General features: G+C 33.9%; 1 protein-coding gene across 5 annotated transcripts in view; it reads left to right on the top strand.

Moving 5' to 3' along the window:
* MSH3 (mutS homolog 3) overlaps positions 1–16,081 on the top strand; it is a 177,556-nt gene that overhangs the window by 74,587 nt on the left and 86,888 nt on the right. For all 5 annotated transcript variants that reach the window (XR_008549251.1, XR_005128842.2, XR_008549252.1 and 2 more), the window contains exons 15-18: positions 633–801; positions 4,982–5,046; positions 7,633–7,749; positions 13,425–13,532. Coding sequence is in view for 2 of the 5 variants with exons in the window: in XM_037529984.2 (XP_037385881.1) it covers positions 633–801; positions 4,982–5,046; positions 7,633–7,749; positions 13,425–13,532 (459 nt within the window). In the remaining 3 variants the exon portion in view is untranslated. The remainder of the gene's footprint in view (positions 1–632; positions 802–4,981; positions 5,047–7,632; positions 7,750–13,424; positions 13,533–16,081) is intronic.

Genomic DNA, 16,081 nt, shown 5'->3' on the forward strand with positions numbered 1-16,081 from the left:
GCAGCAGTGAAAATCATCTAATAAAGTTGCCATTTGGTGTGTGGATTCTAGCTTCACTAGAAGTAGTGGCAGAATTTGCATGTGAAATTAGAAATGTGATTAGATATGGAAAGCTCTGTATTATAGCTGGAGGTAACACTGTTCTCTAAAATGTAGGCAGTTCCATCATTTAGGACAGATGTACTATTTTCCCAAGTATCAGATGATATAATGATAAAGTCAATGTGGTGTAAGAAGTAGTTTATTATTTTAAAATGGGTGTCAGATGGTTGGTCTTAGAAACTGCAGGAGCAAATTTATAAAAGTTTTAAAAGGTAGTTACTTATTTTGCAGTTCATTCCACAAAGAACTCTCAGAATTTATACTTGTGTTTATTTCAAATGGGCAAATAGCAAATAATTTTATCTCTTGGTTTCATTGCGAGAGTCATGACTCTGCAAAAGAAAATGATGTTAGAGTAATTTTGACTGTCTTCCAAGAGATTAAGAAGCTTACCCATAAATGCAGAGCTAAAATTGGAACTTTGTTTTCCTGACTTCCAACCCTTTGGTCTTCAATCATTCTGTGAAAACTATTTGATGACTGGTATAATTAATGTTCCAATTTATGTATTTGTACTTTTTATTTTTTAGAATTGGTGATAAAACTGAATTGTTCAAAGATCTTTCTGATTTCCCTTTAATAAAAAAGAGGAAAGATGAAATTAAAGAAGTTACTGACAAAATCCAAATACATTTGCAAGAAATACGAAAAATACTAAAAAATCCTTCTATCCAGTATGTGACAGTATCAGGACAGGAGGTAATGTCAAAGCTATATTGCATTAATTTTCCTCAAATAGAAAAAATATTTTAAAATGTAGATTAAAATTTGAGCGTAGGTTGAAATTATATTTTTAATTTTCCTTGGGAATATGTTGATTTACTCTGGGTAAGATCATTTTTAATAACTGTTTTGTTTATTTACTTTAATCTTACAATTTAATGTTACATGTGCTTTAATGTTGTTCAATGAAATTATATTATAAAAAAAGCATGACTATTATGAGTAATAATTTACAGAATTCATTTACCCTGAACCCCAGGAGAACGAAGTTGGTCTTACAGATAATGAAATGATACAAAGTGAATCATGTATGATTGTATCATACAGTGATGAAATGGCAGGGCTTCCTTCTAAAGTTAGGATTATAACTGCTAAAAAAAAAATGAAAAATTATAGTGAAGGCCTTAGTGAGTTTCCCCTAATGTATAATGCTCACACATAACTGTGGTGTCATATATTTGGTATTTTTTAAATTTTGGGGATGCTATCACTTTTTGGTGTTTGTACTTCTGTTTAAAGTTTTATATTAATATTGAATAGAAATCAAGAAGTATGCTTTTTAAATGTTCTTACACTTCTTGGTCCTATTCTGAGTCTTGAGGCATGCGTGCTACTTCTGCATCTGTGTATTAAAATACAGATTCCAACTGAAGAGACGTGGAATTCTACTTTATTAAAATAGCAAATTAAGAAGTTTATGAGTAATTTCTATAACAATAACATTTTATCAACTTTCCAACCCTTTGGTTGGAATTTTAAAAAGTAGATATTTTTCTAGTGGGAAAAGTTTAATTTCAAATCAGACTTTTACATATTTATATATTTAGCCAAAAGAGTGACTTGCATGATTATTTGAAATATGAGACTGTAGTGAGCTATAATCTTTATGAAAATATTTATTAGTCTCTTGTCCTATAATAGACTATTGATTAAGTCAGCCTGTCTTTTGATTAAAATTATTAAGATGTTATACTTACACAGACACTTCATGCTGTGTCCACGTAGAGCTCTATAAAACAGAAAAATGATTGTTTTCCCCCAATAGGAAAACCAAATATTTACTTATATTTCATAGTTTTACTATGCAATTATGATCTTGCAGTAGCACCACTATTTTAATTGTTGTGAATTAGATAATCAAAATTTCTTAATATAAAAGGTACATAATAAAAAAGTGGCTACCTGGCATTACAGTATGGCAAGCCTAGTGTGAATGCCAGTTCTACCGCTTCCATACTGAATAACCAAGGACAACTCATTTCTGTCCTGATACTACTGTGAAGACCAGTCATCTTAAAATACATGAATCTACTGTCTAATCATAAAACACAAATGTTATTCATGTAATAGTAGTAGTAATATACTTACCACTTATTTTTTTTTAAAGATTTATTTATTTATATAAGCACTGGGTACAGTCAGAAGTGTGGGAAGGTGAGAGAATTCACCAGAGTCAGAGCGGGGAGCAGAACAGGCAAACTGACAAAGTACACTGCTGAGGGGAGCAGCAGGTGACAGGAGAGGTCTGCCTGCCATGTGGGACCCTCACCTGGCTCCGGGAATAGAACCGGCGCTGCAGAGGCCGCGGGCAGCCTCGCAGCCCAGCGCTCAACCGCTGCGCCACTGGGGAGGCCCAATATACTTATCACTTATAAAACATTTGTTAAAGTTCAGAACAATTCTAAATGCTTTGCTTATATTACCTAACTTAATCCTTATAACAACAAGGAGTTACTCCACTTTTTGCTGGGGAAGAAAACTGGTTATTCCACTTTTGCTGTTAGGTAAGTTACCCAAGTCAGAAGCCCAGTTTCAAACCAGGTCTACCTGGCTGTACTCTTTCTGCCAATCATTGTTTCACTTGACTCATATATATTAACACAAGAGATTATCAACATCATGAAATTTGTTTTATAAAATCCAGACAGTTTAGTGCTCATGCTATTCAAACTGAAAACAAAAACCAAAACCTTATTGGACTTCATTGGTAATTTTTAGTGAAAATGGGAAAAAAATCATCAGTAATTCATGTGGGATGTAGATTAATTATTCTTTATCAGTTGCATTGAAGCTTAAAAAAAAAAGCACCAAATAGAGACCAAATAATTGGATTATAAGTGATTGAGAAAGAAGAATTGTCTTATTATTCTTAACCTTTACTAGGTTAATGTGATGAGTTTGAGGCAAGAAATTTCTTAGCTGTTAATGGTAGGATCATTTCTCATTAGTTTTTAAAAATCTTTAGATACTTAATAGTATCAAATTCATAACGTTTTTTGAGAATTAGTGATTCTGTTTATTCAAACACCAAATGAATTCTAAATATCCAGCATTGTTATAAACAAATTATTTTATAAAATTACATTAAAGACATCAACATGATATTTAGAGATACTGGGAAATGACTTCATCAAATATGATTACTTCTTAGATGTAAGCGAAGAAGAAAGTAGCTTTGCTGACTCCCCACTAACTTTTTTGAGGCAGTTATAGTTCGTTTCAGAATTTCCATATTCCTTTGTCAGTAATTCCATGGAACTCTATGTCAGTCATTGTGGATCCAAATGTGTCCTTCCAAAATATTCGTGATCCAGTGTGGCCCTAAATTTTGCTTTTTTTCATAGCTCTTTCTACAATTAATTCATTAAAAGATAAATATTTATTATCAGAACATTTTAAAATAACATATAAGTACTTTTTTTTATAACATAGTACAACTGTGTCCCATTAATGATACTTATTTTGTGAGTTTTTTGCTCAGTTGCTTTTTGTAGCCAAAGAAGACTTTTGGACCTTTCATTCTTTTAAGTATTTTTACTGGGTGTAGCAGATTTTAAATAATATTAATTCCTTTTACAAGAGGACACTGTTAAGTCTAAAAAATTTTAAAATTAATTGCTATTCTAATTAATGTAAAACCTTTACTGTTTCTGTTAATAGAGAAATAAACTTAAGCTAGCTTGATACTACCAACAAATAGTATGTAAATTTTAAGTACCTGAAGTGTTACAAAACTGATAAATATTAAAAAGGTACCTGTAGCCATCTTGAAATTAGTGGCAACCATGGAGCTTCTGGCCTCCATTCTGCACAAAATAAGTGTGTTTACTTAAATAAAATAGTGAATTTCATCGGGGCATCCCCTAGTGGCGCAGCAGTTGAGCGCTGGGCTCAAAGCTGCCCGCAGCTTCTGCAGCACCGGTTCGATCCCCAGCCACTGGTGAGGGTCCCACATGGTGCGACAGACCTCTCCTGCCGCGCCCACTGCTCCCCTCAGCAGTGTATTTCGTTGGTCTGCCTGTTCTGTTCCCCGCTCTGGCTCTGGTGAATTCTCTCACCCTCCCGAGCTTCTAACTGTACCCAGTGCTTGCATAAATAAATAAATAAATCATTAAAATAAATAAATAAATAAAACAGTTCTAGAATTTAAAAAATATATATATTGAATTTCATTAACAGGAAAGAGATAATCTACATTATTACTAATGTTAAAAATGAAATGTGTGATAGAACTTGATTTCACTTGATTCCTGATTTCAGAAAATCTTGCTTGCAAAGCACAGTTGGAGCTATAGGATGTGTCTCATATTGATGAAAACTTAAAACACTCGTGGAAGAAATATCTTCTTTCCTTAATGTGTGAAGAAATCAGTGATTTTTTTTTTTTTAACAGGATGCTTTTAGAGGACTTAACTCCTTGCATAAAATCTATTCTGACAAATCCTCTTCTGTTCAGAATAAGGAATGAGCCATATCTCAAACTCATGTGTCATCTAATAATCAAATATTTTAAAATTTTATGTACTTAGAAATTCAGTCTTATTCAGAGTAATAGAATTCTTAAAATTAGTGGGCACTAATAAATGAAAGCAGTCATTAATGAAAAATCACCATTCTCAGCATTCACATAGCAATATTAAAACATTGAAGTGTGAAGTTATAGCCTATATTACACTTTTTGCTCAGTACAAATTGTCTTTTATCCCAAGTATTGAAATTCAATTTAATATTATTTGGTTTTGTAGTCTTATTTAAACTGCCTGGAGCAATATTGGATTTATTTTGAATGTTTAAAATGATATTTAGAAAACAGCTAACACAATTTTCAAAATAGTTAATCATTTAAATACCTAACTTTTATTTGTATCTACTTTAGTTTATGATTGAAATAAAGAATTCTGCTGTATCTTATATACCAACTGATTGGGTCAAGGTTGGAAGGTATGTTTAAAAGTACATTTTTTTTTCTTATCAATGTGAATTATAATAACATCTGTATATCTGTATACTGCTAGACTGAACAACAGCCAAATCTACAACAACTAAAGCAGTTCTTCCCCTTCACCTTTCTTATGGAACTTTTAACCAACAGGATAATTACTTTAAAATTTTTTTGTCGTTGATTTTAAAACAGTTTTTAGAAAGAGTATTTTATTTGTATGTATTTTAGTATTTTGTAAATTGCTGGTTTTTTTCTTACACCTGAGAGTATACTTAAAACACATGAAAAAGAAAAGGAACCTTCAATGACAAGATTAATTGCTTGAATTTCTTGATGAATGTAATATCTGACATTTCTTTTAAGAAGCTAAAATTTCATTTTCTACCTGACTGACTACCTGTATTTTTTTATTCTTAATGCTTTCTATGGCACATAATTACAATAGTTCTTTACATCCTTTATATAAATCATTTCATGAGTTAATGAAAATAAATTTATCAGAAAAAAAATTAGAGCATTATGTTGAGACACTGCCTTTTCTCATTGGCTAGATGTTAATCCCCAAGAGGTGAATCACTTAAAAAGGTATAATTAGAGAGGTCCTATCCTTATTAAATATTTATTGCTACTATTGTTAATATGTTTAAAGAACTTGAGATTTAAATGTTACATTACCTAAGATAGTAGAAGATCTACTTCTTAGTAGCTGGTTGTTCTATGAAGGAGCAAAGAAAATTTTGACATGATGTATGGATGATTATTTAGTATTTTTAAATTATTTTAAATTATTCTGTTGGCATAGGCAAAGGTTTCTTTAGTGCTAATACCATGTTTCTCTTTGCCCCCCATGCTACCACTAGCTGTTGGTTTGAGAAGATACTTTCTCTCTGTGCAGGCATTCATTCCATTATCTACTTTGCCCTTTACTACAACTAATAAATGGAAACCTGCCTATGAACAGAAGAAAACAAAAATCATTAGACTGAAACAATGATTGCAGTGTCTCACTAAATGTGTTGTGTCAGAAAAGGAAGCTCTAATAAAAATGTTTGCATAAGGGCCTTCCCGGTGGTGCAGCAGGTTGAGCGCATTGCTTTAAAGCTCTCCGCAGACTCTGCAGTTTGGGTTCAATTCCCGGCCGGCCAGGGAGATACCCACATGGTGCGGCAGACCTCTCCTGTCTTGCCTGCTGCTCCCCTCAGCTGTGTTTTCAGTCGTGTGCCTGTTCTGCTCCCCACTCTGTCTCTGTTGAATTCTCTCACCCTTCCGTGCCTCTGGCCTGTACCCCAATTCTTGTATAAATAAAAATAAATTTAAAAAAAATGTTTGCATAGAAGTCTAGATGACATAATTTAAAAATAGGCAGGGTACAAATCAGTACCAGTATCTTTTGAACATTCAATGATGTAAATTGGATGAGTAAATGAGATGGTTTGGGGAAGATTTCACTGTAATTTTTTATCTATTGTTTGGCCTTTGGAGCCTTGAGAAGGATAGATTTCAAATATCATCAGTCAGTTTTCAGATGTGCAAGGTCCATAGCTTATATCTTGTTCAGTTACTTGCCAAACCAAAGATTATTGTGACAGTATTACAAGAGCGAGGAAGCAAAATTTAGTTTACTCTGTTATCACTTGCCTAATTATTAAACCATGATGTTTTCCTTTTGAAAGCCCCCTCCTGGTTATATAACATCAGTAGTGGTACCAATGACTACCACTACTATTGATTGACTCTTAATTTTGAGTACTAACGACAGACATAATCTATTGAGCATAGCTGTTAGATCATTACAGTATTTACAAGGTTAGATAATATTGTTATCCCTATTTTGTAGAGAAGAGAGTGATATTTAGAGAAAGTAGTTAAATTTGCCCAAAGTCACATAGTGGCAAGTGACAGAGTTGCAGCCTTGGCTGGGTTTCTCACAATGGGAACAAGTCAGCCCCCATTGTGCTCTACCACTCCTTAATGAAGAAGCAGAGATTAGATGCAAGTACAGAAGAGCATGTAGTTTTTCTTCCCATCCAGGACTACTGTGATTCTACAGTTAGATAATGAAGAACTCTTCTTCAGTTGTCTCCTGAATTAGTGCATTGTGATTATTTGTATGTAATACTCTAAATTTTTCTTTTTTTACTGATGTAGTTCAATTATATAGAAAAGTATTAGAGTAATATATATAACCTTCACCATGTATCTGCCTTCCGTCTTTGTCAGACTTACTTTGCCATATTTGCTTCCAATCTTTTTAAAACAGTAGTTGGTTCTACTTAATATAAAGAAAAGCTTTCTGCTTATGAAATTAAAGTTCTACATGTTGACTTTACTATATGGATAAAATTTGAAATGCATTTTAAAAGCTTCCTGAACAAAGGCCTTTGATCCCCAAGTACTTTTTTTTACAACAAAGATCTTTGGAATCAATAAAGTTCAGGACCATAATTAAAGAATGTTCTCTATTTACAGCTATTTATTTTCAAGGTTCATCAGAGAAAAATAAATAACGAATTTTCTGAAATGATGGCATTACTGATTTCTTAGTAACCTTGATTTTCTATTTATTTTTCCCTCCTCTCTTATAGCACAAAAGCTGTGAGCCGCTTTCACTCGCCTTTTATTGTAGAAAATTACAGACATCTGAATCAGCTTCGAGAGCAGCTAGTCCTTGACTGCAATTCTGAATGGCTTGATTTTCTGGAGTGAGTTTACAATGAAAAATATTATCTGACTTTTTGCTATGCGAATTAGACTGGAAAATCTTTCCATCTAAAAGAAAAGTAAAGATTACTTAACTGCTTGTAAGCTGCCATAAAATAGTTGACTACATGTGTTCTCTGATTTTATTTTTATCCATTGAAATGTAAACACAGCTTCATCTTTGGTGAGAGACAAATATACTTTATTGTTTTGTACTAACATTTTTTTTCTAAGGATGCTTAGTAGTCACTTTTTGAAATTTTACCTTGGACCTTTGTTTACTTGTTACATAAAGGCTTATTAGCATTGTCAGAGTTGGACAAGTTTGGGTTAGTTGTTTTTCTTATCTCCACTTAATTTTTCATTTTATTATATTTGGTGTGTTTTACCCCTTTTTTTTTTAAATTAAAAATCTGTGGGTAAGTTAAAATGAACATTTATACACCATTCACCTAGATTTATTAAGTGTTGACATTTTGCCACATTTTTTTATATCCCATTTTCCTGAACCATATAAAAGTAAGTTTTATCCTAACATTTCACTACTACTTAAGCATACATCTTCTAAAAATGAAACTATTCTGCTATAAATATTAATATTATTGTGTCTAAGAAAAATCAAATATTAATTTAAAAATATATTGAATTTCCTTAATCTTCTCCCCTCAAATTTTTAAGTGTTTATTAGATATTTATTATTCCCATATTCCTCTTGTTTATTTGAATCGAGCATAGTCTAGAATAGTCCCCCACATTTTTTATTGGTTTTAACATAAGGTTTTTTTTTTTTAAGAATACTTGTCTGGATTTATTAATAGTCATGTGTTTGTATTGCCAGATTTAAGTCAGTGGTCCAGATCTCTGGAAAAGGAGTAGTATTTGTGGTATTTGCTGATTTTTATAGTGTAAATCCTTCTACCATGACTGATTTCAAACAACCCTGAGTTGGAGTTGGGAAGAGATGTACACAGTTGACTTTCATGAGTCCAGAGGAGCTGGCTCCAGACCGTAACACATTTAAGCACTTTGTATATATTAGCTCATGTACCTTACAAGAGCCTTGTATCATTTCCAATTTACAGATGAATAAAGTGAAATGCAGAAGTGAGTAAGTAGTTCACATTAAGGAAAAGGATGGGAGGCCAGACCCCACCCGGGGTGTCTCTCAGTAGGGTGTGTGTCCTTTATCATCAGTCTCTAGTGCCTGCTCATAATGAAACCATAGGTATCATTCTCCACAGAAATCTAAGCTAGGCCTTTTCTTTAAAAACTTAAACAGTGGTGTGGCAGACCTCTCCTGTCACACCCGCTGCTCCCCTCAGCAGTTCTTTCAGGCTGTCTGCCTGTTCTGTTCCCCATTCTGTCTCTGGTGCATCCTCTCACCCTCCTGCGCCTCTGGCCTGTACTCCAGCTGTTGTATCAATAAAAAATAAATCTTTAATTAAAAAAAACTTAAACAGTAAATATTTAGTGAAATTCATCAGGGAACTTTATTTAAATTAGTCGATCATAGAAGTGAAAAGAAAAAGATATGAGAGCATTTTTAAAAAGTAGTGCCATCTCTTTTTGCTTAGAATCTTGAATTTTGAGATAAAAAAGAGATTCCAATTTTACTAAAGAATCTTTGAGATTATGTTACCTCAGAGTCCTGAATCCAGGGGTAGAAATTTGGGGTATTCAGCTCTTTTTCTAATTTACTTGTATTCCAATTTTAAGGGTTTTTAGAGCCCTTGAGTCTTTCAGTTCTTTTAGCTTTTCTCTTAGTAGCATCACTGAGACCAAAAAACTATTAATAGATTAGAATGTCTTCCTTCAAAATTCAGGGGCTATATTTTAGAATGCTGGATTTGGTGAGGTAATTTCATAGTCACACTATTCATAGGTATGCATGAGTTTATGGATCTGGATTATGTTCTCCCTGTCATTATTCTGGATTAAAGAAAGTTCAGGTTTCCCAATCTATAAATTTTGGTATTCCCTGATTTTTTTTCCTTTTTGTTTGTTTGTTTGTTTTTTCTTTTACAATATAGCTTTGATTTACCCCTTTTGTTCTCTTCTGGCATCCCACATGCTAACATATTCTTTTTTTTTTTTTTTAAAGATTTATTTATTTATACAAGCACTGGGTACAGTCAGAAGCATGGGAGGGTGAAAGAATTCACCAGAGCCAGAGCGGGGAGCAGAGCAGGCAGAAGGACTGAAGTACACTGCTGAGGGGAGCAGCGGGCGGCAGGAGAGGTCTGCGCTCCATGCGGGACCCTCCTCTGGTGGCTGGGGAGCAGCTGGGGATCGAACTGGCACTACAGAGGCAGCGGGCAGCTTTGCAACCCAGCGCTCAACCGTGTGCCACCGGGGAGGCCCCTAACATATTCTTACTGTAATCTGCCTGAGACCACCTACCAAATTAAGCTAGGAGAATTCTGCTTTCATCAGATCATTGCTTTGCTGTAGTTGAGAGTTGGTGAAAGTAAGCTTACAGTATATATATTACAGAAGAATATATTCATAATATGCTACTAAATGAAGAAGATGATGCTATAGTTCTGAATGTCTAAGTTTTCACACATGAATAGCATATAAATCTTTTTAAAGATTCAATTATATATGCTTACTAATAAGCTTACTGGCCATTTGTGTATCTTTAGAGAAATAACTGCTGATATAGACATATATGACATGATGTAGATATCATAAATATATATAGTCTTAAATATTAACTGTTTCTAGATAGTGAGGTTACTAGAAATTTTACTTTACTTTGCAAATACATAATTTCAAAAGTTTCTATGTTTCAATGTAAAAAAGATTTTACTTAAATACTAAAGTTTTTATCTAAAAAAAAGTATATTGGCTAAGATTTAGATAGAGCATTTGCTGCAAGAGCCCCACTTGAGAACAGCATTGATTGTTATGCACACTGTTTTTTGAGGTGCCAGATGGTCGAATATGATGTAACTGAAAAAAAATTTTTAACCTCAATGAACCTGACATCAGAAGATTGACTACTGACTATTCAAGTCTGTTTGTCCTTTACTGGGATGCTAACTGCTATGCATTAGTCATATTACTTTTGATCAAAATATTGTGAGAAATCAAGGCTGTTAAAAGGTTGGTAAATGGAACCCTCTCTTAAAGCTCATGTATCTTATGTTCTAGAAGACAGGCAGTGGCTGTCTCATTTGCAAATTCTTTTAAAAATTGAATTACAATACCTTTCATACAGTACAAATATTTTAGAAGTGTATTTGAAAATAAAAAAGAAAGTATTTTTTACTTGATTACCTTCATATCATTGAGTACCATGTGATGGTAAACTTCTCTGGCTGTTATAGCTTTAGAACCCTAGTGTCTTAGCCTGTTTTGCATGGACCCAACAATACCTTTTGGGCAGGATTTAAGCCATAGTACTCTTGCTTCATCCTTAAGTTGATTGGTGGCTTATGGATAAAGTTGCTTGTTGTTATGACATAAACCTAGTCTGTCAGATTGTTAACTGAATTACACATTTTCCAATATGTTATTGTTCTAAGTATGGGTAATTTCTTTGAAACTTGACAAAATATAGCAATGGACAAAGACCAAGAAGTGAAACAATACTTTTATAGGAGTTATGATATTTAAGGACAATGAGTGTTCCTTATTTTGTTCACATGACTTGTTTATATGATTGACATAAGAACATCTTATCTGTATCGAAATAATTACCTTACCCTTCCCTGATTTTTTAACTGATGTGGTATCCACTGAGAGTTATATCACTCATTTTCATCCTAGAAATAGAGAATTTTAGCCACAGTTTACCCTCAACCCAAGACTGCTGAGTAGCAGCAAATAAGGGTCATGGTCACTTAGACAGGGACTGAGAAGGAGGGAGTAAGAAAAAGAAAAATGGACTGTTTTTAGTGCCAAAGGTGCTTTGACATATCTACAGAGGAAACAGTAAAAACACAAATATGGCTGGTCTCTGATAAAACAAAGTGCCAGTATAGGAAGATGGGTCAATAATTAGAATGGGAACAGCACAGACCTCAGTTCCAGAGGTAAGTGAATGGTTGGATAAAAATTGAAATCAGACCAGGAATGACTATCACTGGATAACCATTCAGGAGTCTTAGATCCATGAAGAATGTGGCATCTTCAAAACTAGGAAGCATTTTTAAACAACTGAGTGCCTGCTGCCTGTGTAATTCCAGGGGCCAGCTCCTTTGTGTATGGGATTTTGCACAGACTCTTAACTCTGTTAGTGGTTTTTGTGTTGTTTCTTTTGATGAATAGTGAGAAATAGGTAAAGTATATTAATTATACTCTGTCTACTCAAGTATAAAATACACTGTAAATATATTTTTCAGTTCACAAATAGTTAACACAGAAATCTGTATACCTAAAATGATGTTTCTGTCATCTGAAAAAGCCATTTACATAGACTACCTTATTCTAATAATACTAGAAAATGCATATTACATTTTTAAAAAACTAATATAGTGATAATTTAGCAATACCTGAACAGTCATGTGTTAGTTAAGTCTAAGTATATTTATCTTGGTAGGAAGTACTCTGTAAACCTTTAGATTTAAGAAGAAAAAGACTGGGATATTTGGGGGGAGTGGAGCACTTGAAGAGAGATTGGAAATTCTATATCCTTTCCTCATATCTTGCTCTCTGCTTCTCTTCCTTCTGGCTGTTCCTGAGTTATGTCCTTTGTCATAAGCTGTTAAACTAGTTCAAAAAATAAAAGCAAACAGACTAAATCTCAAAATTTCTGAAAACCACAGTATAATAGGGAAATCTTTTTAAAGAGAAGTATTCAGTATAACGTTCTTTGGCAGGGGATCTACGTTAAAAGTCTGTAAGGGCTACATGTGGTGTAAAATAATAGAATAAGCTAAAAAGAAAAAAGGGAAAGGAAAACACCTGCATGCAATTGTATGCTTTTTCTGAGTAAATCTTTGAGTAAAAGAGTTTTTAAGCTTTCACATCACAGCTGTTTACATAGCCAAAGATTTGAGGTATTGCTTTTATCTTTTTAAAAACAAATGTAAAATGTTACTTCTGTTTATATTATTAATAAGATAATTAGAGATTACAGACAAAAGTACTTTTCTTCTTGCTTGTCTCTAACAAAAATAGTACAATGTCTAGTCAATGCCAAGGTTACTAAGTAGATGTTAGGACTATTAACTGATACTAACTGATGGGTAAGTCAGACAAGTGCCCTCCCATTGAGAAGTTCCAATTCAGTATGAGAGAAAGATATTAAAACTGTTTTTTTTCTAGTTTGGATATGCTATGAAGGAGAAGCACAAAGGGAAGCTAACTCATCTGGGTAGTTCATGGTGTTCTTTAAGCTGAATGGAAATGTTTACCTCATTTGTGTTAATTATGTCTAAGTTGAAATGTCATGGTCAGATGAAATGTGCAATGTGGTATTAATAGTAGATATCTTTGTATAGAAGCTGTTTTAGATGTATATAATTCTATTCAAATGAAACAACAGAAGCTTCATTAATCAAGTTATTAAACAGAAAATCAGTAAAATTTCCATCTCCCTGAATTGCTGGTTATGCCTGGTTCTTTTATAGTGTGCTCACTGTAGCTGATAAAGTGATAACTTGTTATATAACTTTTACAGCTCTGAATAATCAATTTGATCACTTCTATGTTGTTACCGCTTCTGTAGGAATTTTGGTGAACATTATTATTCCCTGTGTAAAGCAGTACATCACCTGGCAACTCTTGACTGCATTTTCTCCCTGGCCAAGGTCGCTAAGCAAGGAAGTTACAGCAGGTAATTGATTTCTTTTACACCCTCCCCCATTGCTTGAGATCAGTTAACATTCTTCAATTAAGTTTAGTGTTTTTATTTTAAATATTCATGACTCAAATATGTTGAATTCTTAGTAAAGTTGGATGACCTACACATAGCTTGATATAAAATCGACAAATTATTTTCTTGCTTTCCCTTTAATAAGTGCAGTGAAAGCAGATGTTTGTTATTACTCTATTGGGGAATCTTACATACTTGAATTTCTAAGTTTATGTGGGTGACATTTTTATAAAGGAGTAGTCCTTTCATTTGTTAGCTTTGTAATTTTTTTTATATATATAATTATAAAAGCTTAATTAGGCAAGAAAAAATGGAGATCTTCTGTGATCTTTTCTGTTCTTCCTGCTGCGAGCCCAAATTTATCTCTTTATTCTTTACTGACTTCTTAAACATTGTATGTATGTTTCCTTTTCGTAGTGAACATTCATACAAACAGACCTCACTTTAAATCTTAACTCCAGCTTTTGGACAAATTGCTTGTTTTCCCAATGTCTAAAACATCCAACTTGCTATAAGAGAATATTCTAGACAGGGTGGCTTACAAACAACAGATATTTCTTTCTCACAGTTCTGGAGGCTGGAAAGTCCAAGGTCAGTGTGCCAGCAGATTCAGTGTCTGGTGAGGCCTGCTTCCTGTTTCCTAGATGATCATCTGTTTGTTTTGTTTTTTATATTGGTTTTCTTATATTGTTGTTAATTTTTGGACAGTATTTGATTTCTCCCCTCAGATGTAGTCCCTATAGTGGGACTACACCATAGCACACCATACATCTGATAAGGGACTGATATCAAAGATCTACAAAGAGGGCCTCCCCAGTGGCACAGCGGTTGAGCGCTGGATTGCGAAGCTGCCTGCAGCCTCTGCAGCGCCGGTTCAATCCCTGGCAACTCCCTGGCTACTGGAGGAGGGTCCCACATGGCGCGAAGACCTCTCATGCCACCCGCTGCTCCGCTTAGCAGTGTACTTCGGTCCTTCTGCCTGCTCTGCTTCCTGCTCTGGCTCTGGTGAATTCTCTCACCCTCCCGCACTTCTGACTGTACCTGGTGCTTGTATAAATAAATAAATAAATAATCTTTAAAAAAAAAGTATTAAAAAAAAAAGATCTACAAAGAACTTGCACAATTCAAGAAAAACAAAGCAAAAAACTCAATCAAAAAATGGAAAAAAGAGCTATGGTAGGAGCACCATAGTTTGTTTGACCCCTGTCACTCCCTTCCCCTGTTATAAGCCTCAGATCTATGGTCAGCTTGCAAGTTTTGTGATTTTCCCTATCCTTTGTTTGGTTTCTCTGTATTCCACGTATAAATGAAACCATCAATATTTTTTTTTCCTTCTGCTTTATTTCACTTAGCATAACCCCTTCTAGCTCCATCCAAGTTGCCACAAATGGCATGAGTTTATCTTTTTTGATTACTGAATAGTATTCCATTGTGCATATACATAGATTCTTTTTTTTCCCTTTTTTTAATTTTTATATTTTTTATATTGCATGTAGGTTGTTTCCATATCTTGGCTATTGTAAGCAGAGCTGCAATAAACATAGGAGTGCAAGTTTCCTTTTGAATTAGTGTTTTTGTGTTGTTTGGGTAGATTCCTAGAATTGAAGTTGCTGGGTCATATAGTAGATCCATTTTTAGTGTTTTGAGGTACCTCCACATAGCTTTCCATAGTGATTGGACCAGTTTACATTACCACCAGCAGTGTAAGAGGGTTCTTTTTTCACCACATCCTTGCCAGCATTTCTTGTTTCTGTTTTTTATTGATATGAACCATTCTCACAGATGTGAGGTGGCATCTCATTGTCATTTTGATTTGTATTTCTCTGATAATAAGTGATGTTGCACATTTTTTCATATGCTTGTTGGCTATTTGCATTTGTTCTCTGGAGACTGTCTTTTTAGCTCTTTAGCTTCAATTTTTGATTGAGTTGTTTATTTTTCTTGAATTGTGCAAGCTTTTGTAGATCTTTGATATCAGTCTCTTATCAGATGTATGGTGTGCAAATATTTTCTCCCATTCAGTAGGGTATCTCTTTGTCTGGTTCCTGTCTCATTTGCTGTACAGAAGCATTTTAGTTTGATGTAGTCCCAGTTGTTTATATTTATCTTTATCTTTGTTTTCCTTGCTTCTAAAGATTAGTCCTCCTAGATGTTTCTAAAGTATATGTCATGGAGTGCTTTGCCTACTTTTTCTAGTGTATATCTCATGGTTTCCATCTTACCGCCAAGTCTTTTATCTACTTTTTTCTACTTTAAAAAAAATTATATATTTTTACATTGTTCATTTTTGTACAAGTTTGATTTCTCCTCTCAAGTGTAATCCCCATAAAGTTAACACCACCAAGATATCTCTGAACTGTCACCATAGTCTCTTGTGCTCTTCCCTGTCCCTGTTTTGATTCCTCTCCCTCCACCTACCCTTCTGAATGTCTCTGATGTATAGTTTGACTGTTAGTTTTGCCTTTTTTTTTGATCCCTTGTTTTTGATCCCTTATCTTCCTCCTATAAGT

The sequence above is a fragment of the Talpa occidentalis genome, unplaced genomic scaffold (genome assembly GCF_014898055.3).
Source record: "Talpa occidentalis isolate TD23 unplaced genomic scaffold, MPIMG_talOcc4v2.1 talOcc4.6, whole genome shotgun sequence".
In the NCBI taxonomy this organism is placed as follows: Eukaryota; Metazoa; Chordata; class Mammalia; order Eulipotyphla; family Talpidae; genus Talpa; species Talpa occidentalis.